At 47.4% G+C, this 22,870-nt stretch overlaps 1 protein-coding gene across 1 annotated transcript in view; it reads right to left on the bottom strand.

Annotated features, from left to right (window-relative positions):
• The window catches only part of LOC142584835 (glutamate receptor ionotropic, kainate 3-like), an 87,990-nt gene that overhangs the window by 10,724 nt on the left and 54,396 nt on the right, over positions 1-22,870 (bottom strand). Inside the window, exons 9-12 of the mRNA XM_075695129.1 lie at positions 18,500-18,643; positions 12,132-12,335; positions 10,771-11,111; positions 9,036-9,234 (exon numbers count right to left, since the gene is read on the bottom strand). Coding sequence (XP_075551244.1) covers positions 9,036-9,234; positions 10,771-11,111; positions 12,132-12,335; positions 18,500-18,643 — 888 coding nt within the window. The remainder of the gene's footprint in view (positions 1-9,035; positions 9,235-10,770; positions 11,112-12,131; positions 12,336-18,499; positions 18,644-22,870) is intronic.

The raw sequence follows: 22,870 nt of genomic DNA, 5'->3' as shown, positions 1-22,870 counted from the left end.
GATGTCGTCTGACATACTCGCTGTAATAAATGAAAAATACTTGCTGTGGGCCCAGTGCAAGCGTGCCCCGAATTGTGCAGTCCTACGGGCCCAATTTAAGCAGCTCAGAAATAAAGTTACTGTCATGATCCGCCCCGCAAAGCGAATACATTTTCGAGACCAATTTAAAGCCGCTAGTTACAGTAGTAAGAAAACATGGTCGTTAATTAACAGCTTTAGAGGCACTAATACGCGAGCTCATATAATGAATTATTTTCCTCCCAGTTTATCCAGCGGCAGACAGATTATTTCTGATTAGTTTAATAATCACTTCTCTCGCGCAATGAGAAACACAAACTCACAGGTAGATTTGTGCACTTTGCGTCACAGCATTAGTGAATCGGCATATCTGCCTTCAATTTCTCAGGAAGAACTAAGATCGATTATATTCAATTTAAAATGTAGTAAATCTCCTGCAATTGACGGCATTTCCATTAATGAGTTGTGCAGAACATATGAATACATCCAAGAAGTTTTGCTAGCATTCCTTAATCGCATAACTTCAAGTGGTGAAATTCCTGTAAAACTGAAAACAGCAAAAGCTATACCTCTTTATAAATGCGGTACGCGTAATAAAATTGAATATTATCACCCCATTTCAATTCTGCCTTCTATTGCTCAAATACTTGAAAAAACATTTATTGTTAACAATGACAAGCTTTCTGGACGCCCACAGCATTTTGTCGCCTAGTCAGTATGGTTTCTGACCCGGCAAAATCACTCAAACACTCCTCAAAGATTTATCCGATTAGTTGAATATAGCTTTCGATAATAATAAAGTTGCTTGTGCGCTCCTTCTTGATTGTAGCAAGGCTTTTGACAGTGTTCATCATGGTCTGCTGTTAAAGAAGCTTTTCTCGTTAGGATTTCGGGGTGCTTTCTGGTCGTTGTTAGCAAATTTCCTTCGGGGTAGGCGTCAGGTCGTCTCAGTTGGGCAAGTTCATAGTGCATTCTCTATTATTAATGCTGGAGTTCCGCAGGGATCTATACTCAGCCGGTTACTATTAATATTTTTTTGTAAATGACCTCTCTAGCGTGATACCTGTTTCTCTTTATCAATACACCGATGATACAATGATCGTAACTCCTGCCCACAGCAACTTTGATGCGATTGCTTCTTTACAGTCTGCTGCCACAAAAGCTATGGATTGGTTTCGAAACAACCTAATTACTATAAATGTATCTAAGACGCAATTAATCTGCTTCCATAATCCTTTAAGGAATGTAGCCCTTGACTATCCTCTTGTTTTGCATTCTTCAGATTGTTCAGCTTGTTCTTGTACACCATTACAGTACTCATCTGTTGTAAAATATCTTGGTTTGTATCTTGACAGCGACCTTTCTTGGAACGGCCACCTTGCTTACGTTTGTAAAAACTTCGCGCCGTATCCTGTCTACTGTACAATATAAGATACTACATGCCCTTATCAGTAAGGAAAACAATAACACATGCTTTAGGCTACAGTCTACTCCGGTATGGAATAACAACTTACGGGCACTGTGCTATCCGCTGGCAAAACAGAATAAATGCGACACTGCACTCCCTCTTAAAAAACATATCTTATGATATGAGCCTGGATGCTGACACAGACCGTTTCAAAGTACTTTCGATGCCGAATTTCAACGATCTTTTAATGCAAATGGTTGTTATAAAACACTTCTGGCCCAGTCAATTCCTAGTTCCGCACACAGCTTCCCGATGCTTAAGGCCCAGGGACCCCTTTTGGAGGCCACGTTGTTCCACAAGGTGCGGCACTAGAGCTCGGGCCCATTATGTGCCCACCTACTTCAATAAATTACCGCACAGCACCTTCTGTCCAAAAACGAAATATAAGTTAAAGAGACTGCTAAGGCGTATCTGTTCGTAAAGGCGTTCTTGTTCCGTTTATTTACCGTTATTGCTTGTGTTCGTGCATGTGATTGTGCAATTCCCTTGCACCATGACGGTCAGTCTGGTATATGGTTATGGATTATATCATGGTAATTTTTGTTCACACGCATTGCTGTACTTCTGTGTTTCATTATGCAGAATGAAAATTATTTTCATAGACACTGTATAAATCGTAATAAGCTTCTTTGGTGTTCTATACTTCGCTGCTTATAACTGGTCTATTAATGTACCGTGTATGGTTTTGCTGCCTGCCAGGCGTTGCCGCTCAAGCCTTCAAAGGCTTTGGCAGGCCTGTATGAATGTACTGATTTGATTATTGGCAATAAAGGCATTATTAACGCGATAGCGTTAAGGAGCTCGTGTCGCAGAAAAGCCGGTGTCGTCGGCGTCGGTGTCGGCGTACGCGGCGTTGGCCGTGAGCGATAAATCACGGCAGGCACTTCATAAATAAAAAGCAACTTGCAAGATGAGCTGGGCGAGAATCGAACCAGGGTCTCCGGTGTGTGAGACGGAGACGTTACCACTGAGCCACGAGTTTTTTTTTCTTTGTTACTCTGAGCCACGAGTTCGATGCTTCAAAGCGGTACAAAAGCACCTCTAGTGAACGCGGTGTTGCCTTAGAAACGAGCTGTTTCTAAGGCTCAGGCGTGCGTCGCTTGCTCAGGCGCACATTTCGTTGTCGCGCCGAACGCTGCGTTGCTCGACGCTCAGCGCGTCCGATGCGGGGCGCGTAGTCGCTGCGCCGTAGCCCATTGTCTTACACCCCTTGGCGGGTCGACGGGAACGCTGTCGCGTTCCACTCTTGAAAGCGAAGCTTAAGCGTCCTCCAATTTTATTATTATTATTATTATTATTATTATTATTATTATTATTACTATTATTATTATTATTTCATAGTGCGGACATATTTGCCTAAGCCGCTGTATTCATCGCTCTTTTTGGATTATTGTTTTATTGTCTATCTTGTCTTTGTGATTTTCTTTTTCTTTCTATAGTGTGTCTGGTTCATGTCCTGGTGTTTGTATCTGACCTAGTGTGCGCTAGTTTAGGCCAATGGCTGTTGAGGCACATTCAAAATAAAATGATCCGTCCGTCCGTCCGTCCGTCCGTCCGTCTGTCTGTCTGTCTGTCTGTCTGTCTGTCTGTCTGTCTGTCTGTCTGTCTGTCTGTCTGTCTGTCTGTCTGTCTGTCTGTCTGTGTCTGTCTGTCTGTCTGTCTGTCTGTCCGTCTGTCCGTCTGTCTGTCTGTCTGTCTGTCTGTCTGTCTGTCTGTCTGTCTGTCTGTCTGTCTGTCTGTCTAAAGCACAGAAAAGTGCTGCATTGGACTTTTTTGCATATTTTCGGTTGTTTTCTCTTCGTCTAACAGATTTCGTAACTACCTTTCTAGCGTAAGCTTTAGCTGTACTTCTAGGCCACCATAAACTAAGTATGTCAATTCGTTCCGCAGTGGTTGTGATGGGTTTTCTGTCTGCGATTCTCGCTCACTGCTTCTCGTGACTCCCAGGTTTTACGAGCTTTCAAGTCATTAGTGCCCCCTCATTCGCCTGTGATTATATTGCATTGGGTGCTCGAGCATGATGGTCTATTTCTAAACGAAATGACAGATTGCATGGGGAAAGCGTGCCTGAATGGTCTGGTTATCCAAATACTACCTGCATCAGCTTTCATTACAGGAGCTAGAGATCAGAGACAAATGATGCTGCCTGAATTTTACAAAATCATCAGATCTTCAGCACTTGTCGCAATCACTAAACTGCGGTGTCTAATTCCATTTCTAAATTTTAACCTGCCCAGACCTTGTCTGGTTCCTTCGCCGAACTGCTGCTTTTGTGGGGAAAAAGAAACCGTAGATCATCATTGATTGCAAAAGATACTCTAATTTGCGAAAACGGATCTTAGAAGCTCCCTTATATTAGACTTAAATGTTGAAAATTTGCTATCTTTTGGATTCCTAGACCTTTGGGCGCAACCACAGGAAGGTTGGCGATGCCATCCAGGATTTTATTGCAGGGCAAATGTGATTTCAACTATAATATCAGAACTTAAAGGCTTAGTTATTTTTCTGCGAAGTCAATTTCGATTAGCTGTGGTATTGCTTAGATTTATTCCTTCATTCCAATGAAATCATCAGCTACCAGACTTGTACAATTATTCATCAACTACCTACTTACAAATTTTGTTGACATTTTTTACATTTCGCTTTTCTTATTATTTTTTTTGTGTTGAACTACTTGGTTCTTAGCCAACGCCCAGAGTGAGCATGCGCCACTAAAATCTGAGCTCTGCATCTCCATCTCCATCTTCGTTGTTGTGGCCCCTCTCGCCATCTTAAAGCCCAGTAGTATAAGTAAACCCACGTCCGAAATCTCCCGGTAATATCATTGGTGGAGGCGTGGGCTAAGCGGAAACACACCACGGAACTTCGCAGTTGATATATTGTGCGCCATTAGACAATGTCAACTGAAAGGTCTGCTGGTTAAGCCTTGGCTACCTCAACATTGGTTTTCCTGACCTAACTCCAAGACTACCACCTTCTCCGGTACTGACACCATGAACGTCGATGACCGAATACGGCTGGGTCTGCAAGAACAACCGCTGAAACCCAACTATCATGCTGGCTAACGCCACCTACTACCTCGAATGAACGGCCCCGTGTTTGGTTCCAAACACGCAAGGAGAAATTGACTAACTGGGACACTTGCAAGCAAGAACTGCAAGTGCTCTTCAGGAAACCGGTCGGGCGTAAGCAAGCCGCCTAGAAGGAACTTTCGTGCCTGGCCCAAACGTCTACTGAGCCGTACATCCTCTATATTCAGGATCTATTAACGCCGTGTCGGCGGGCTGACGAATAAATTCCGAAGGTGACAAAGCCAGCCGCATTCTTAGAAGCGTCGCCGACGCCCCCTTTAATTTACTCATAATAAAACTGCTAGACAGGTGACCACCTTATAAAATATTTTTGACGCTTGAAGCAACGAAGAGGGGTCGTGTCAAGCATGACCGTTCATAAAGTCTTTGTCAGGCCCTAGTAGTCTTTTGGTCTTGCTTCTGTTTCTTCAATAGAAACAAAATTCAACTTCAACAGTTGGCGCGGCTCCCTAACACCACCGCTACCTCATTGGGCGAGGTAGCGGCGGTGTTGTAACTTGAGCCGTCTTGTCCATCATGAGATTACGGCCACGTCTGCATCTATTTCTCAGGCTCGTATTTAGGGTGAGTCTCACCAGGCAGTATCTTTTGATTCAAACCGTCTTACGCGAAGATTTGGCGAACGTCATCATTCATCCCATGCACCTGGGCTGTAACTCGCCCGATGGACAGAAATTTCTTTCGACCTATCCGCCATCAAGACGCCGATACAGAAATCCATACTGACGACAGTATCCTAGGCCTCAGCGCCGTCCTAGTCCAGAGGAGCGACGGACTTGAACGGGTGATAGTTTACGCTAGCCGGTGGGTGTCAAAAGCGGAAGTCAATTATTCCACAACCGAAAAGGAATGCCTCGCCATCATTTTGGCTGCAACAAAAATTCCGCCTTTACCTATAGCAGGCCATTCAAAGTTGTAGGCGACGATCACGCGTTGTGTTGGCTAGCGAACTTAAAGGACACTTCAGGTGCAGTGGTGCCTCAGAGTGCAAGAATAGGAAATCACTGGAATCTACAAGTCAGGACGACAACACTCTGATGCCGACTGCCAGTCTCGCATTCCCGTATACCCGCCGCCCCAAGATGACCAAATAGAGGACGCCTTTCTTAGGAACAATACGCGCAGACGACTTTGCTGAGCAGCAACGAGTGGATCCTGAGATAAGAAGCGTTGCTGAGTACTTGGAAGGCAAGACCGACTTTGTCCCGAGGGTATTTTACTTAGGCGCGGATTGTATTCGTTTTTCTTTCGAAACGACGTTTTGATGGCGAGTTTTCCGCCAGCCCGCGCAAACTATCTTCTCGTTGTGCCCGCAGCCCTCCGGCCAGAAGTCCTGCACGCCCTGCGCGTTCATAAGACAGCCAGGCACATCGGGATTTCCGTACGCTCGCAAGAATGCAAGAGAAGTACTATTGGCCGCGCCTGATTGCCGACGTCGCTAGTTACGTCAAGACATGCCGAGACTGCCAGCGAAGCAAGACATCACCAACAAGGCCTGTGGTATTACTACAGCCGATCGAGCCTCCTGGCCTACCGCTTCGCCAGATTGAGATGGAGTTGTTGGGATCGTTTCTGGCGTCAACATCCGGAAATAAGTGGATTTTCCTGACCACCGACTACCTTACCCGCTGCGCCAAAACGGAAGCCCTGCCCAAAGTAGTGCAGAGGAAGTAGCACAATTTTTCGTCGAGATCGTCTTGCTGCGACATGGTGCACCAGAAGTCATCATTACTGACAAAAGAACGGCTTTTACAGCTGAGCTTACTCAAGCCATCCTGCAGTATATTCAGACATGTTACCGTTGGACTTGTGGCTGCCACCCGGCACGGCCGAATGGCCAAAATTAACGGAACGTCTGAACAAGACGCTCGCCGACATGTTAGCGATGTACATAGACGTCGAGCTCAAGACATGAGATGCCATCTTTTCGTAGGTGACGTTTGCTTAATACATCTCGGTGCAAGAAACAACGCGGATCACGCCTTTCAAGCTGGTTTACGGCAGGAACCCTGCAACGACTCTCGGCGCCATGCTGCCACACGTCACCGATGAATAGAATCTCATCGCCGCCGCCTATCGCCAGTGCGGCGAAGAAGCGCGACGGCGCGCCCGCCTGCGCAAATGAACCAGCAGAGTACCGACAGCCGGCACTGTAATCTTCGACGAGGGTACGTGGAATACGAGCCTGGCTACCGCGTTTGAGTTTGGACCCCGATACGCTGACGAGGGCTCAGCGAGAAACTATTGCGACGCTATGTCGGGCCCTCCAATACCATGCGACGTATTGGCGCACTGGAATATGAAGTCCTGCAAAATGGCACTTCGCAATCACAACGGCGCCCGGCTCACGACCTGAAATAGTCCATGTTTTTCGCCTTCAGCCATTTTACCAGCGCTAACACACTTTGAGACTTTGTCTATTTGTTACATTTTCTTTACTAAGTGTGTTTTTATCTTTTGCTTTCCTGTTTGTAGCATCGAAATGATGCTTTCAAAGAGGGGGCATTGACACGTTTACTTGTTTATCTTACTCAGGAGACCGCTTTTAATCAGCTAACAAATGTTAAACGCTATCGCTCAGCGCAGGACGCGTCTGCATGTATCGGAAGTTTCTCTAAGTTATTGGTGGTTCTATCCGTTCTCTGTTGGCACCGCACCTTGTGTAATCTGGTTGTATGCGCAACTCGAATTCTGTAGTAATGTCTGGAGGACAGGCAGGCACCAGCGATTATTCTGGAGCCTTGGATGGTTCATGTATATAAGCTGACGCGCTTGCCCCGCAGATCAGATTTCGAAGATCGCTGACTGTGTTAGTCGCTGTCGTTCTTTTACTGTAGCCTGTTTTTGTGGGCACAGTTTCGCTTAATAAAAATTTAGTTTCGTCATTCACAGTTTCGCTGCTGTGTTTCTCACCGTCACAACAGCGTGACAATATACAAGATGTCCCACATAACATGTGCCAAAATTTAAGAATACGTGAGCGCTACGTAGCTGGACAAAGCCAAGGCAATTTTGTTTACCGCCGCTTGGAACAAGTCAGACTATATTTTGAATTTTGCCCAGTTACATAATTAGTTCTACAGCAAAGCTGTATATGGCTAGCCGATTCGCCCGTCCGTCGGTCACCTGTACACCGAAAACTCCTCCGGTGAAACCCCATGCGCATGAGCGAAAACAAAAGAGAAAGAAAGATAGGCGCACGATTAGCCAACACCACTTAGATAGCACAAGGCCTGTTTCTTTATACCTATTTTAAGGCGCCAAAATACAACACATAGCACACAAGAGAGGACAAAGGGACAGGGCGCATTATCCCGTTGTCCTCTCTTGTGTGCTGTGTGTTGTTTTTTGGCACCTTAAAAATAGGTATAATGAATCAATACCAGCTTGCCCAGCAAGAAGTTCTCTTCAGGCCTGTTTACTCCGATCCATGACGTCATGCTACCTGGCTTGAAATTTCCGATGGCAATGCTGGCGTGATGAAAGTGGTGATGTCAAAATCCCTGTTGCCTATTCGGGAGCATCCCCATTATATTCTGCGAAATTCGGGCCAGGCAGCATGGCTTCGTGCATCGGAGTGAAAAGGCCTTGTGCTATCTGGTTGGCGTTGCATTAGCTGCGCCAATAGTGACGTCGCTGCTCTGCGTCGCTGCCGATCGAGCGCGCGCGCAGCAGCTTCTCTCCGGCCCCGAAATGGATAGACACTTATCATACGTACTCGTGAGGAACAGGCAGCTTTCGATCAGCGACGCGGCGAGTAGGAATTGGTACGAGCTCGTCTACGTCCTGCCGATGTTGTAGCCCGGGTGCAAGAACAGGCTCGTGCAGCCGAGCACAAGCAGCAACTGCGCATCGAAGATCCGGCAGCCTGCCAATCCCTGGTTTAATGAACCATTGGGATTAACCCAGTGATAAACACCGGGGCCGTACGTTTCAGCTTCGCTGGTTAACCATCTGTACGGAGTGCTTGGGCGGTGATTTTTATTAATAGTTAACTTCTCAAACATTATAGTCAGATCAAAGTTGTCCATCAGAAGATTGTAAGGCATCATGAAATATTCCCAATCCACCTTTCGCATTCTCAATACGTGCTACATAAAAGTTTTTTTTTTGTTTCAAGCGTTAAAGAAAGCTCGAAGAACACAAACAAATGCCGCGGGAATAGTCACGTGGAACTTCTCACGTGCTCTTGCGGGCGTCTTTCAGGCTTGGGCAGAAAGTTTAATGTAGCACGTATAGGGCAACGGAAAACACCTGAAAGTTTGCACCTGAAGTTTGCAAGGAATGGTTTGCATTAAAATAATCTGTCTTGCTCCAAGCAACGGCGAACAACATTACCTTGGTTCTTTCGAGCTAGGAGCACTCGCGGTGTTTTTAAATGTTGGCACAAGTTACGTGAGACGACCTGTACAAATGCAAATATGCATACATCTGGCTTGAGCTCCCTATCGGCGCACCTGGAAGAAGTCGTGCGTGGAGCCGTGGTGCAGCGTTCCGTAATTGATCGTCTTCTGGCGGAGGAGGTCGTCCAGGCTGTCGAGCGTGGGTCGGTCACGGTAGCGTATGATGAACTCTCCCAGCACTGACGCATACGCCACCATCACCACCAGAGAGAAGATCCACCACGACACCATCGCCACCACGGTGGACGTGGCCCTGCACGCGTCAGTTTGCCAACAATGACTGACTACCTGGCATTCGAAGCGACGCCTAGATCTTAAGCAAGTAAGTTCAGTTCGATTTCAACAGCGAACCGTTCGAACGTGGTAATCATGAAATGAGGCACGTTTATAAATTAGTTAAAAGCCATTTCTACATTGTAAGTGCTTCTAGATACGCTTCAGGCGATGTCTTTTCGTTAGGAACTGCGATTGCTATACTGCACTGCTATGCACAATATATTTGACATATCAATGATGCCGTAGTCCGTAGTCCTCCATAAAGAAAGCAACAAAAACCGAATAAAGAAGGCCGTCAGGCAGGGAGATACGATCTCTCCAATGCAATTCACAGCGTGTTGACAGGAGGTACTCAGAGACCTGGATTGGGAGGAATTGGGGATAAGAGTTAATAGAGAATACCTTAGCAACTTGCGACTCGCTGATAATATTGCCTTGCTTAGTAACTCAGGGGACCAATTGCAATGCATGCTCACTGACCTGGACAGGCAAAGTAGAAGGGTAGCTCTAAAAATTTATCTGCAGAAAACTAAAGTATTGCTTACAGTCTCGGAAATGAACAGCAGTTTACGATAGGTAGCGAGACACTGGAAGTGGTAAGGGAATACATCTACTTAGGGCAGGTAGTGACCGCGGACCCGGATCATGAGACTCAAATAATCAGAAGAATAGGAATGGGCTGGGGTGCGTTTGGCAGGCATTCTGAAATCATGAACAGCAGGTTGCCATTGTCCCCCAAGAGAAATGTGTATAACAACTGTGTCTTATCAGTACTCACCTACGGGGCAGAAACCGGGAGGTTCTACTTAAATTGAGGACGACGCGATGAGCTATGGAAAGAACAATGGTGGGTGTAACGTTACGGGATAAGAAGAGATTGGGTGAGGGAATAAACGCGACTTAATGACATCTTAGTTGAAGTCAAGAAAAAGAAATTGGCATGGGCAGAGGATGTAATGACGAGGGAAGGTAACCGGTGGTCATTAAGGGTTACGGACTGGATCCCAAGGGAAGGGAAGCGTAGCAGGGGGCGGCAGAAAGTTAGGTGGGCGGATGAGATTAAGAAGTTTGCAGCGACAACATCACAATTAGCACATCACCGGGGTAGTTATAGAAGTATGGGAGATGCCTTTGCCTTGCAGAGGGGGTAGCCAGGCTGATGATGATCAATGATGCAACGCAGCCGCGGCAGAAGGGACCCTTTGCCTGTTTACAAATGGCGTGGAATGTTCTCGTTATATTGCACGCTGAAATAACCCACTATGCTTATTTTTAAGATATCGAAGTGTACAACTATATAACCACAATTTCATCAAAATGATTTCGCCGTAAAAACACGAGAAATCACACATCGGGGGGCTCCAGCCATGGTGCACGCTTCCACTTTCTCTCTCTTTCTTTTTTTTTTTTACTTTAACTTCACTTAGACGCAGCACATCAGAAAGCTTACTTTCATATTGAAAAAAAAAGAGAAAGACAACTGCAAAAGATACGCAGGACCGTCTACACGCACTTGGGCATGAGTGTGACGCGTTGCAAGGTCAGCCCGCTGAAGAGCATCCAGAAGCAGTTTCCCAGCGTGTAGTCCGTGTCGAGGCGCGAGTCACTTATGCGACGCCACTCGAGCGGGGAGAGCCGGCCCACCAGGCTGAGCAGCAGCATGGCCGCGAGCACGGTCGCCACCACGGCGCACCACAGTGCCGCGCTGAAGGGGCTCAGGAAAGTGTGCGCCACGGTCTCGTCCTCGCGCGCGTTCAGCAGCCCGATGCCCAGCGTCATGAAGGGCACCGTGAAGTCGACCACGGCGCTTCGCCGGGAGGTCATGGTCAGCGGGGCCAGCGCCATGTCCGCTTTCTGCAGACAGAGCGAGACGGCAATCTAGCAGGCAGAAACTCTCGCGCGATCCTGGCACACCAGATACCACTTTTACCGCGTTTTTTTTCCTCCTTCCAGATTCTAGCGTACGCCCGAGCTTTCTAAGGTGACCGCAACGCCACCTCCCAAGCTAGCGAGCGGAGGAAAGATATATTGTATATAGGTGACGTTCCGCATTCACAATTCACTCTATCATAGCCTCCTAAGGCTATGATTCTACTTTTTGTTAATCTCGAGGGCAAGCGTTTCCACGTTGGATGTATACAGCCGTGTGCGTTCGAACACTGACGTGGATTAGAGAAAGCTTAGCTGATGACGCTGTAGCGAGCCATAAAACAATCACGCACCTGTTGATCTTCAAAATGGCGTCTCATTCCCACCGTAGTAAAAGCGGCTGGTGTCGGCAGGTTTTATAGGAAGCTGAAACAGCCGCAGTAACATCGAGCCAGTTCCCTGTTCACATCCATTTTGGCTATAGAAACTCTTCCCCAACGGGACATGCCCCCGTTAAGCTTGTCTGCTGCCTTCCCCGTAATCTTCCTCGGTCGGGGGAAACCCCTATGTGGAGCCATACCGGGCACGTGCTCTCTCTCTCTCTCTCTCTCTCTCTCTCTCTCTCTCTCTCTCTCTCTCTCTCTCTCTCTCTCCCCTTCTTGAAGTTTATGTGTGTGATGGTGCTCCCTGCCTGGCTCAGTAGCTACGGGGTTCCGTTGCTGCGTATGAGACTGTGGATTCGACATCGCGCATGTGCCACCTTTCCCCGTCTCGAGGAGGTTTTAAAAAATATTGCCCCATCTACACGAAAATGTGCACAGTTGTCAGCATTCTGGTCACTCACCCAATCGGCTTTTTGGCACGATAGCGAACTTGAGTGAACGGCTGTCATGCGAATTTAGAGCTATAGTCGTGCGAACTTGGGGTCTTGCGCATATATGCCCACTCTACATTCGTACCCTCCCACACTTAGCTGTCTGCGATTCGACGGAAGACGTCACTCACCCCGGCGAGCAGCTCTCCGATCATGCCGTTCCAGCGGCCGCGCTCCTGTTCGACGCCGAAGCGGCCGTCCGCGATGATGTTCAGCCTGTAGTGAAAGCCGAGCAGGTGCGCCACCTTGTCGAGGAGTGACACGCAGAAGCCCTCGAAGCGGTCGTTGCCCTCCAGCTTCTCGGCACCCTCCTTGAGCATCACGAACGGCGGCGACTGCGAAAACAGCCGAGACTCCGTCAGTTGAACCGCAAATCTAAGTGTTCGAAGACATCACCTTGTACTAACGAATGAATGCGGTAGACTGAGGGCTAAGAAAACTGCAACGTTACGGATGGTCGTGAAAGTTGCAGTAGGATATTAAACAGGTACGCGCACCACGTGAATATGAACTGTGTACGCACTGTGTGCGTATATCTGTAGAGTACGTGGATAAGTCTACCACGTAGTGACTGTGCTCATCCATCCGTGTTTCCTTGTGTGATTTTTTTTTAATTTGCGCAGTCAACCAATACCAACAGAAATGCACCAGCTAATCCATCAAGGTGTCATAGCCTCTTACTGAGATTACTAGAGGAGAATGTGGCGCTTCCGTATAGTACCCAACCTCAGGAACGTTTCCAAGGGACTGCAAGTCTCAGTGCGCATGGGGCCATAGATTGAAAGGCAGACGTGTGAAATAGAAAGAGCAGTGGCTGTAGCAAACAAGGAGATTTTGGACAATAGCTAAGACAATGAATTTTGAAGACAGTGACATCCATCGAGAAGTGCGCCCGGCTGGCCGCGACGACGCCTTTAAGTTTTTCCGTGTTTTCACGTTCTTTTTTCTTGTTTCGAGTCATTTTCATCTATCACAGGGACTCTCTAATGTATACGCGTAATGGAGTTACAGGAACCACCTTTACCGCATTGGTGCAACTTCCCAGTGGCGCCTCTGGTTAGCGGTGGCTTTAACAAACGTCTATTTCATTTCTCATGGGAATGCCAGACTCGCCCACGCGTGACTCCATCGTGCAAATCTGAATATAACATCGGACGTGTTATTCTGTTTTTCTCACCGTTATAAGGTCGAGCGTTACCTTCTAGGGACAATGTTAAACGGCCTAGATAGTACACTATTTCCCGAGACAAAAAGACTTGGACCACGCCCCTATGCTCCGCAGTTTTCAAAGCAACGCGGGCGTTCCTTCACTTCATGAAATTGAAAGGCTTCAGTGACCGATTGTAAGCGTGATGGTCAGCCTCACGTGTTCGCATTGCTAATGCTTTCTTGCTTTCCGTTCTTCTCATCGCTTAACCCCCTGCCTACGGTAGCAAACTGAACACGTCTTATCTATCTATCTATCTATCTATCTATCTATCTATCTATCTATCTATCTATCTATCTATCTATCTATCTATCTATCTATCTATCTATCTATCCATCTATCCATCTATCCATCTATCCATCTATCTACGCTCATTCAGCTCCCTCGCAGTAAACTGAAAGGACTCGCTGAAAGAACCCGCAGCCGGCGAGCCAAGAACTTGCCAATGTGGCTCGCAGGCTGCGGCTTTTGTATGCAGCGCACGAAACAGCGAATTGTGTTTTCCATCGCGGTGCTAGCGTCGCGACGGAAGGGGGTTGACTGCAAGAACGCTCGTGCAAACTCGCGCTTCTCGGGCACGTTGAAGGGACGCTAAAGGCAAGCGTGAGGTCAAGGTAAAGTGGCAGATTAGTGGTATAGAATGTCTAAGGCATCGATATTATCGCAAACAGAGCTTTAGTAATCGAGAAATTGAGGTAAATGCAGGACACGATTACAGACTCCCCCTGGACATTGAAGTACTTGACCGATGACGAAGGCAATCCTCATTAGAATTCTCTCAATAGTACTCGATCACTCGTAATAAACAGATCATTGTATTGTATTATAAGACGCAAGAAAATTCTCATTGTCCAGTTCTATTTGATATTTAGAAAAAAGTCGACGCAGTTCGCAGAACACGCCGGGGACGTGCAATGCGTGATTAAATATTGTATATAGGGCACGGAGCTCTGTGGCCGGAACAAAGCCCCTTTTTCAGCCAGCCAGGCGCAGATCACGTGCGTTCCGATCGCCCAAGGATGCGCGGACATTGTGCAGCTTGAATCGAGCGGCTCTGGAGACGAGGAAAAGTTTTAAGCAGGTGCGTGGCGAGTGCGGCACGCTTAGCGGGGGAAGCTGGCCCGAGTAACTATCTCAAGGATTGCTGCTCACGAGAGCGAAATACCTTTACCTAATTATAATAACTCTAATATGACTACTTTCGAAAGAGAACGGCGCAGGGGGCTGTACTACGAGTGCTATGCCTGGTAATTTCTGTATATATATATTTCTATCTCATCTACGGGATCGAATGAGAGCGCTGTTGCTTTGTTTCTGCGTGTAGAAGTTAGGAGAACGAGTTTAAGGGAGGAGACAAAAAAAGGAAAGGAAAATTTCTGAACCATAATTGCCGCGCCATGGTGTTAAAGCACACCCGCGGCAGAGAAATGGAAGGAGATGTAAACGTGCCTCAGTAAGGTGCCTGGTGTGGTCTCGTGCAGACGACATCCTCTCGGTGAGCGCGGAGAATATCTTAAATTCCCTCATCTTTGAAAATGTTCCATACATAGCAGCATTTCTCTCGCAAACAAGACTTAGTTCAAGGAAATTTTCCATGTCTCAATAATTCCTCTTGTCGTATTCGAGTGCTGATTGCCATGGTATACCAGGTTTCTCCAGTTGAGTACCATCTGTGCGGTAACCGAGCTCAGATTCGTCCACCTTGACTGATCAAAGAAGGCACCACTGTAGGTTGAATGAGGCGTACAACTCCTGCGGTGGCGGTAGAGTATCCGCCTCGCGTGCAAGAAGACCGTGGTTCGAATCCCGGTGCCGCGCAATTTTGCACCGGAAAAGAAATAAAAAAATAAACGTGTGTTGAGAAAATTTCATAAACAGGTCTGGAGTGCGGCCTGACCCCGGTGACCAGAACCGGTAACGCACTCTCTCACCAGAGCAGGATTGGCCACCCTGGTGCAGTACTTGGCCGCAACCTGCTATATGAATACAACAATCAAACCCTGGCCCTCATCCCCAGCAGCCGCGAAGCAACTGACTACGGCGGCAGTTAGATCTGTGACGCAGCAGGGGGTGCTAAGAATCCCTGGCTCCGGACAGGCCGCCATTGGAATTTGAACCTGGCAACGTTTAACGTTAGAACGTTATCTAGGAAGGCGAGTCAAGCAGTGTTATTGGAGGAATTAGAGGGTAGTAAATGGGATATAATAGGGCTCAGTGAGGTTAGGAGGACAAAAGCATATACAGTGCTAAAAAGCGGGCACGTACTGTGCTACCGGGGATTAGCGGAGAGACGAGAACTAGGAGTCGGATTCCTGATTAATAAGGATATAGCTGGTAACATACAGGACTTCTATAGCATTAACGAGAGGGTGGTAGGCCTTGTTGTGAAACTTAATAAGAGGTACAAATTGAAGGTAGTGCAGGTCTACGCCCCTACATCTAGTCAAGATGACCAGGAAGTCGAAAGCTTTCATGAAGATGTGGAATCGGCGATGGGTAAAGTCAAAACAAAATACACCATACTGATGGGCGACTTCAATGCCAAGGTAGGCAACAAGCAGGCTGGGGACAAGTCAGTGGGGGAATATGGCATAGGCTCTAGGAATAGCAGGGGAGAGTTATTAGTAGAATTTGCAGAACAGAATAATATGCGGATAATGAATACCTTCTTCCGCAAGCGGGTTAGCCGAAAGTGGACGTGGAGGTGCCCAAATGGCGAAACTAGAAATGAAATAGACTTTATACTCTGCGCTAACCCTGGCATCATACAAGATGTAGACGTGCTCGGCAAGGTACGCTGCAGTGACCATAGGATGGTAAGAACTCGAATTAGCCTTGACTTGAGGAGGGAATCGAAGAAACTGGAACACAAGAAGCCAATCAATGAGTTAGCGGTAAGAGGGAAACTAGAGGAATTCCGGAGCAAGCTACAGAACAGGTATTCGGCTTTAACTCAGGAAGAGGACCTTAGTGTTGAAGCAATGAACGACAATCTTGTGGGCCTCATTAAGGAGTATGCAATGGAAGTCGGTGGTCTCTCCATTAGACAGGATACCAGTAAGCTATCGCAGGAGACGAAAGATCTGATTAAGAAACGCCAATGTATGAAAGCCTCTAACCCTACAGCTAGAATAGAAATGGCAGAACTTTCTAAGTTAATCAAGAAGGGTAAGACAGCTAACATAAGGAAATATAATAAGGGTAGAATTGAACATGCTCTCAGGAACGAAGGAAGCCTAAAAAGCAGTAAAGAAGAAACTAGGAATAGGCAAGAATCAGATGTATGCGTTAAGAGACAAAGCCGGCAATATCGTTACTAATATGGATGAGATAGTTCAAGTGGCTGAGGAGTTCTATAGAGATTTATACAGTACCAGTAGCACCCACGACGATAATGTGAGAGATAATAGTCTAGAGGAATTTGAAATCCCACAAGTAACGCCGGAAGAAGTAAAGAACGCCTTGGGAGCTATGCAAAGGGGGAAGGCAGCTGGGGAGGATCAGGTAACAGCAGATCTGTTGAAGGATGGTGGAACATTGTTCTAGAAAGACTGGCCACACTATATACACAATGCCTCATGACCTCGAGCGTGCCGGAATCTTGGAAGAACGCTAACATAATCATAATCCATATGAAAGGGGACGCAAAGACTTGAAAAATTATAGACCGATCAGCTTACTGTCCGTTGCCCACAAAGTATTTGCCAAGGTTATCGCAAATAAAATCAGGAACACCTTAGACTTCTGCCAACCAAAGGACCAGGCAGGATTCCGCAAAGGCTACTCAACAATAGACCATATTCGCACTATCAATCAGGTGATAGAGAAATGTGCGGAATATAACCAACCCTTATATACAGCTTTCATTGATTACGAAAAAGCCTTTGATTCAGTCGAAACATCAGCAGTCATGGATGCATTACGGAATCAGGGTGTAGATGAGCCATATGTAAAAATACTGAAAGCTATCTATAGCGGCTCCACAGCCACCGTAGTCCTCCATAAAGAAAGCAACAAAATCCCAATAAAGAAAGGCGTCAGACAGGGAGATACGATCTCTCCAATGCTATTCACAGCGTGTTTACAGGAGGTATTGAGAGACTTGGAGTGGAAAGAATTGGGGATAAAAGTTGATGGAGAATACCTTAGCAACTTGAGATTCGCTGATGATATTGCACTGCTTAGTTAGTAACTCAGAAAACCAATTGCAGTGCATGCTCCTTGACATGGAGAGGCAAAGCAGAAGGGTGGGTCTGAAAATTAATCTGCAGAAAACTAAAGCAATGTTTAACAGTCTCGGAAGAGAACAGCAGTTTACGATAGGTAGCGAGGCACTGGAAGTGGTAAGGGAATACATCTACTTAGGGCAGGTAGTGACCACGGATCCGGATCATGAGACTGAAATAAACAGAATAATAAGAATGGGCTAGGGTGCGTCTGGCAGGCATTCTGAAATCATGAACAGCAGGTTGCCACTATCCCTCAAGAGAAAAGTGTATAACAGCTGTGTCTTACCAGTACTCACGCATGGGGCAGAAACCTGGAGGCTGACGAAAAGAGTTCTGCTTAAATTTAGGACGACGCAACGAGCTATGGAAAGAAGAGTGAAGGGTTTAACGTTAAGGGATAAGAAACGAGCAGATTGGGGTGAGGGAACAAACGTGGGTTAATGACATCTTAGTTGAAATCAAGAAAAAGAAATGGGGGGGGGGGGGCATCGGCAGGACATGTAATAAGGAGAGAAGATAACCGATGGTCATTAAGGGTTACGGACTGGATTCCAAGGGAAGGGAAAGCGTAGGAGGGGGCGGCAGAAAGTTAGGTGGGCGGATGACATTAAGATGTTTGCAGGGACAACATAGCCACAATTAGTACGTGACTGAGGGAGTTGGAGAAGCATGGGAGAGGCCTTTGCCCTGAAGTGAGCGTAACCAGGCTGATGATGATGATGATGATTATGATGATGATGATGATGGTGGTGGTGGTGGTGGTGGTGGTGGTGGTGGTAGGACACGCAGCCTTTTTTCACGTAAAGCTAGTGGGAGGGTCAGAAAACTTACTTTGGTAACTTATAAATTTATATTGGTGCATTTATTTCAATACGCTAAAGACCGAGAAGCAATCACGTTGGGAAAGGTGGGATTATACAATAGGAGAATAGAATAAGTTTGTAAAGTTTCGTAAGCACCAAGCAAGTCAATGCACTTACAGCTCAAACATGAGCGATTTTCATGTATCGTGCAGGTCATAACGCCATATGACTCTTGATGAGCACTTTGAGCGTCGCTTTACCAGAATGGTGGTCACGATGATGGTCCGATTCTCGAGGGAGTTCTCGTCGATGGAGTCGTCGACCCCCTCGCCTCCCGGAACTCCGTCGTCGTCGTACGGGTCGTGCGCGAAGTTGAGGCCCTTTTCTGCGCTCCACGTCGCCACCTGGGAAGTGAAAAAGCACGCTGCTGCATTTTCACGTGAAACTTGATTTTCACTGCGGCCCTGCTTCTGTCGAATCACTATGACAAATATGCACGGTTGTCTGCTGCACGTTATGAGCAGTAGCAATGCTTATGCCATTTCATTGCGGTGTTTCTAAACTCTGCCTTGCGCAATAGGTTTCACAATGCAGGGTTAGCCTGTAGCCTAAAGAACTTGCATTTACTAATAACGGGAAGGCCACTGGCACACAGTTACCACTCATACTTACGGGAGACTATCGCACAGTAGAAATTACTTGCCAAACATATAGAGCCCGCTTTGTTGCCGCATGCTTTAGAATTCATGGGCCTACAGCATTCTGGCCTAGCTGTCATATCGAGGGAACTTGTAATATGGAGTGAGTTCCGCGATATTTCATACACGGAAGTCTGACCATATATGGTCAGACTTCCGTGTATGACCATAAATGGCCACACGCACCGCGCCGTCTGCGCGGCGTCTATTTGGCGTTTGCTTGCCATCATGGTCATCACGTACCGTACTAGAGTGGAGTTGCGAATCGATGATGCACTGAACAATTATGCCTTCTTAGCGTTGGGCACCACCAACGCACAACCAACGCTAATCCTTTGGCGCTATCGGCTAAATGAACATCAAACCACTTTTACTGGTCGGCGATGCCTCTGTAGTCATAGCAGCGTCAATGCAACCAGCCGATCTGAATAATAACGGCAAAACATACCTAATGATTTGTCCTCAGTGTGAGGTGAGGCTAATGATGGATTTTATCATTTCTTTGTTGCTGTCAGGGCGGAGAGCCAGTAACAAGCGCGAATCGAGATCGAAGCGGGCGGTCTGGGCTACATGCGGCTCTGCCATGTGGCTGCGTAATCACACTTAGGATGCCTGTTAAGGTTAATCCCCATGAGCGCGATTTTGTGCTCGACAGCGACGAGCGACGGCTTCGAGCGACTGATCGGGCCGTCGCGTGAACAGATCGCTCGGTTCTGCAAATCTAGAATTCGTCGCTCGTCGCCCGGAAGTGCTATGAGCGACTAGCCAATAGCAGGCAGCCGGAACGGGATGTAGATTAGTGACGCACTACCGGTTTGCTCACGTGCGCGCTTCTCAGTATACAAACGGAACGAGCGGAACGAGCGAACTACACTGTAAAATAATTTACACCCTTAAAAGTGAAAAAGGGTGTAAATGTGTCTATAACTCGCACCATTAGGGCGTTAGTTATGTAAATCACACCCTAAGGGTGTGAATTATAGACACATTTACACTCTTTTGCACTTTTAAGGGTGTAATTCATATTACAGTGTACCGAATTTTGATATGTAAACGAAAAGAAAGTTACTGCAAGACCTTTCAGAAATACTTTATGTTTCTTTGTACAGCCAAACAAATCAACTTAAATAGTTATAGCAAGTGCCACGCCAGGTTCGGCGCTAACTCGATCCCCTAATACCGGCAACACTGGAGAGCCGTCGCGCGAAGCGGTCGCTCGCTTGGAGAGAGAGAGAAAAAAACTTTATTGTTCAGTTGATCGGAGTTATGGCAGGTCTGGGTGGGGCCCTCAGTCCAGGGCTCCACTGGCTCTTGCGGCTCGCTGAGCTTGGTCCAGGAGGGCCAATTGGCTCCCCTGATCCTCGCTTGCGAGTAGTGCCTCCCACTGCCGTACGAAGTCTGTGACGCTTAGAAAAGCTGAATTGACGTTGGTTGGCCGCGCCGTACATTCCCACGTTATGTGGGCCAGCGTCGGTTTTGCGCCGCACCACGGGCAAGTGTCGGCGTAATGTGTCGGGTGCTTCTTGTGTAAGAGGTTTAGGTGTGGGTATGAATTTGTTTGTATGCGACGCCAGTCTTGAGCTTGTCTTCTATTTAGTTTGCAGTGCGAAGGGCCGTAGGTCCGTCTCTCCCTCCTCTGATTCTCTAATATGTCGCGCACTGCGGACAGCGGTTCCTCTAGGGTTCTGGCCGCTGCTCGGTCGTTGCTTCCTCGAGCTATGCGGTCTGCCCTTTCGTTCCCGTCGAGTCCGTTGTGCGCGGGGCACCATGTAATGCCGTGGTCCAGGTCCAGTCATGAGCCGAGTATTCTTTGGGCGCTGCGCGGTAGCATTCCCCGCATGAAGAGTCGACACGCTGCCTGCGAGTCTGTAAGCACATGAGCCGACTGACCCTTGAAGTCGGCGTCTCGTATCGCCAGCGCTATTGCCGCTGCCTCTGCTGTGCATACCGAGGTAGTCTTGACCGTAGCGGTTATCGTGGTGACTCTGTTAGTTGCGGCGATCGCGTAGAAGTCCCTGCGACTGGTTGCACTCGCGTCCGTGTAGTAGACGGCCGGATCCTTGCCGAATCGCTTCTGCAGAGTCCTCGTCCTGGCCTGTCTGCGGCCCGCGTGGTACCTGGCACTCATGTTTTTTGGTATAGGTGACACATGGACGTGCTCCCTCAAATCTCGTGACAGCAAGTCTGTTTCATCTCCGCAGAACAGGGGTCGAGCGTTGTATCCCATTCTTTGGAGAATAGGGCGGCCCTGGGCCGTAGAGCTCAGCCTTTCTCTTTGCGATATCAGAACTGCAGCGGCATGTTCTTCATATTTGTTGTAGTTTGACTTCTCGGCGACGAGCGAACGCGACAGCCATCTCCATCGCGTCGCTTGTCGCTGTCGCGCGCAAGATCGCTTGCATGGGGTTTATACTTTAATGTTACCGGCGGTAACCGTCACAGTACTTCGCGGTGTACGACGTGCATGCGCAAGTAGTCTAACATCTTACGTATCAGTGTAACGTATCATGTGTCAAGCAAAAATAACCCTCGATCATCCCGCTAGTAATCAGACAGTTAAGACCGGAACTACATTCTGCTGCGCAAATATGTTCCCTTTGTGCACCTCGTAGCTTCGGCAGTGCTGCAATTCACATGCGAGGTACACAGCATAGCAACACTAACACAGTATAGTAACACTAACAGCACACGTGACCGCAGCTTGGAAGAACATGCACACTAATACTTCTGGGTATAAAACAATTGTTGCATCCGTCCGCGCACCATCACTGAACATCAGCCAATTGTATCACTCAACAGAAAAACAAAAGTGTGGGGGAGGGAAGACGAAACACGCACGTGCCAAACACAAAAATGTTGCCTAATGTACTGCCTCTAATTATAACGGTTGCGGACACGCTCCACCGGCAAATGAAGAAAATTTCGTACAATTTCACAGTCAAGCTGCTACAAAGCGGATCCACGCAGCACAACCGTCGAAGTGTCTCACGACATTTTTTCACCCTTTAGGAAACATTTCTTCAACACGTCTTACACTGTAAGGCACAAATACTAACAGCAGAGGATTTTGTTCAGCACTTATTTCTTCTAATTGAGAAACAATGTATTATACCTTGAACTGGGTGCACGTTGGAAACACGCGATCAGTTCATTTAACTGCCACAATAGAGACTTCGTCGAAAGGCGCGAAGATGAGTTTCAAAAGTGGAGCGTTACCGTTATCAATGAATGATATGCCGAGTTACCTTTAGATAATAAAAAAAATGAGGCGGCGCATACAAGTTTTGGTGATGATTGGAGACGTTAATGCGATTAGCAGTGTTTCTTATGACATAAAAAGCCATGATTGCGTGAGTAAATCTTCAGTCACCTCGTCTGGTAAGAAATCGGCATACTTTGAATGCGCAAAATGTGATGCGCCCTCGTGACCTAATTTGTGTTCTCTAAAGCAGTCAGAAAGGTTGCGCTTATTTTGATTCTCTGTGGCAAGTTTACCACACGCCAGATTGATTAGACAACCATCGTGTGGGTATATATATATGCATCTTGATGCGAAAGCGTCAGATGGCTCATTTAGCGAGAAAGCCCACTACCGGCGTTTGTAGCAGCGAAATGGCACCTAAATTCCCGTCGGCTGCGATGTCACGTGCCCGTGACGTTGGCTCATCCTTGCTGGCTTGGGCCTCGACGAAGCAGAGGAGGCGAAGGAGAACACCTGCTGCCGAAGGTGTCGCCGCGACGCCACGTCACCTTCCCTCTCGCAAGCCTGTACTATCCGCGCGTTCTAGCGCGCAAGCGCTCGTCTGCGTTCGAACTGCGCCTCAGTAAGGCCTAATCAAAACGCGCCAAGCCTGTCAACAAGCTCGCTTGCCCGCGAGCAGTTCATAACCCGAACGACTGCTCAGCGGCGTTCAAATGGACATTAATGCTTTC

Source organism: Dermacentor variabilis, chromosome 6 (assembly GCF_050947875.1).
Source record: "Dermacentor variabilis isolate Ectoservices chromosome 6, ASM5094787v1, whole genome shotgun sequence".
NCBI classification, from domain to species: Eukaryota; Metazoa; Arthropoda; class Arachnida; order Ixodida; family Ixodidae; genus Dermacentor; species Dermacentor variabilis.
The sequence above is the reverse complement of the archived record's forward strand: the minus strand, read 5'-3'. Positions and strand labels throughout refer to the sequence as shown.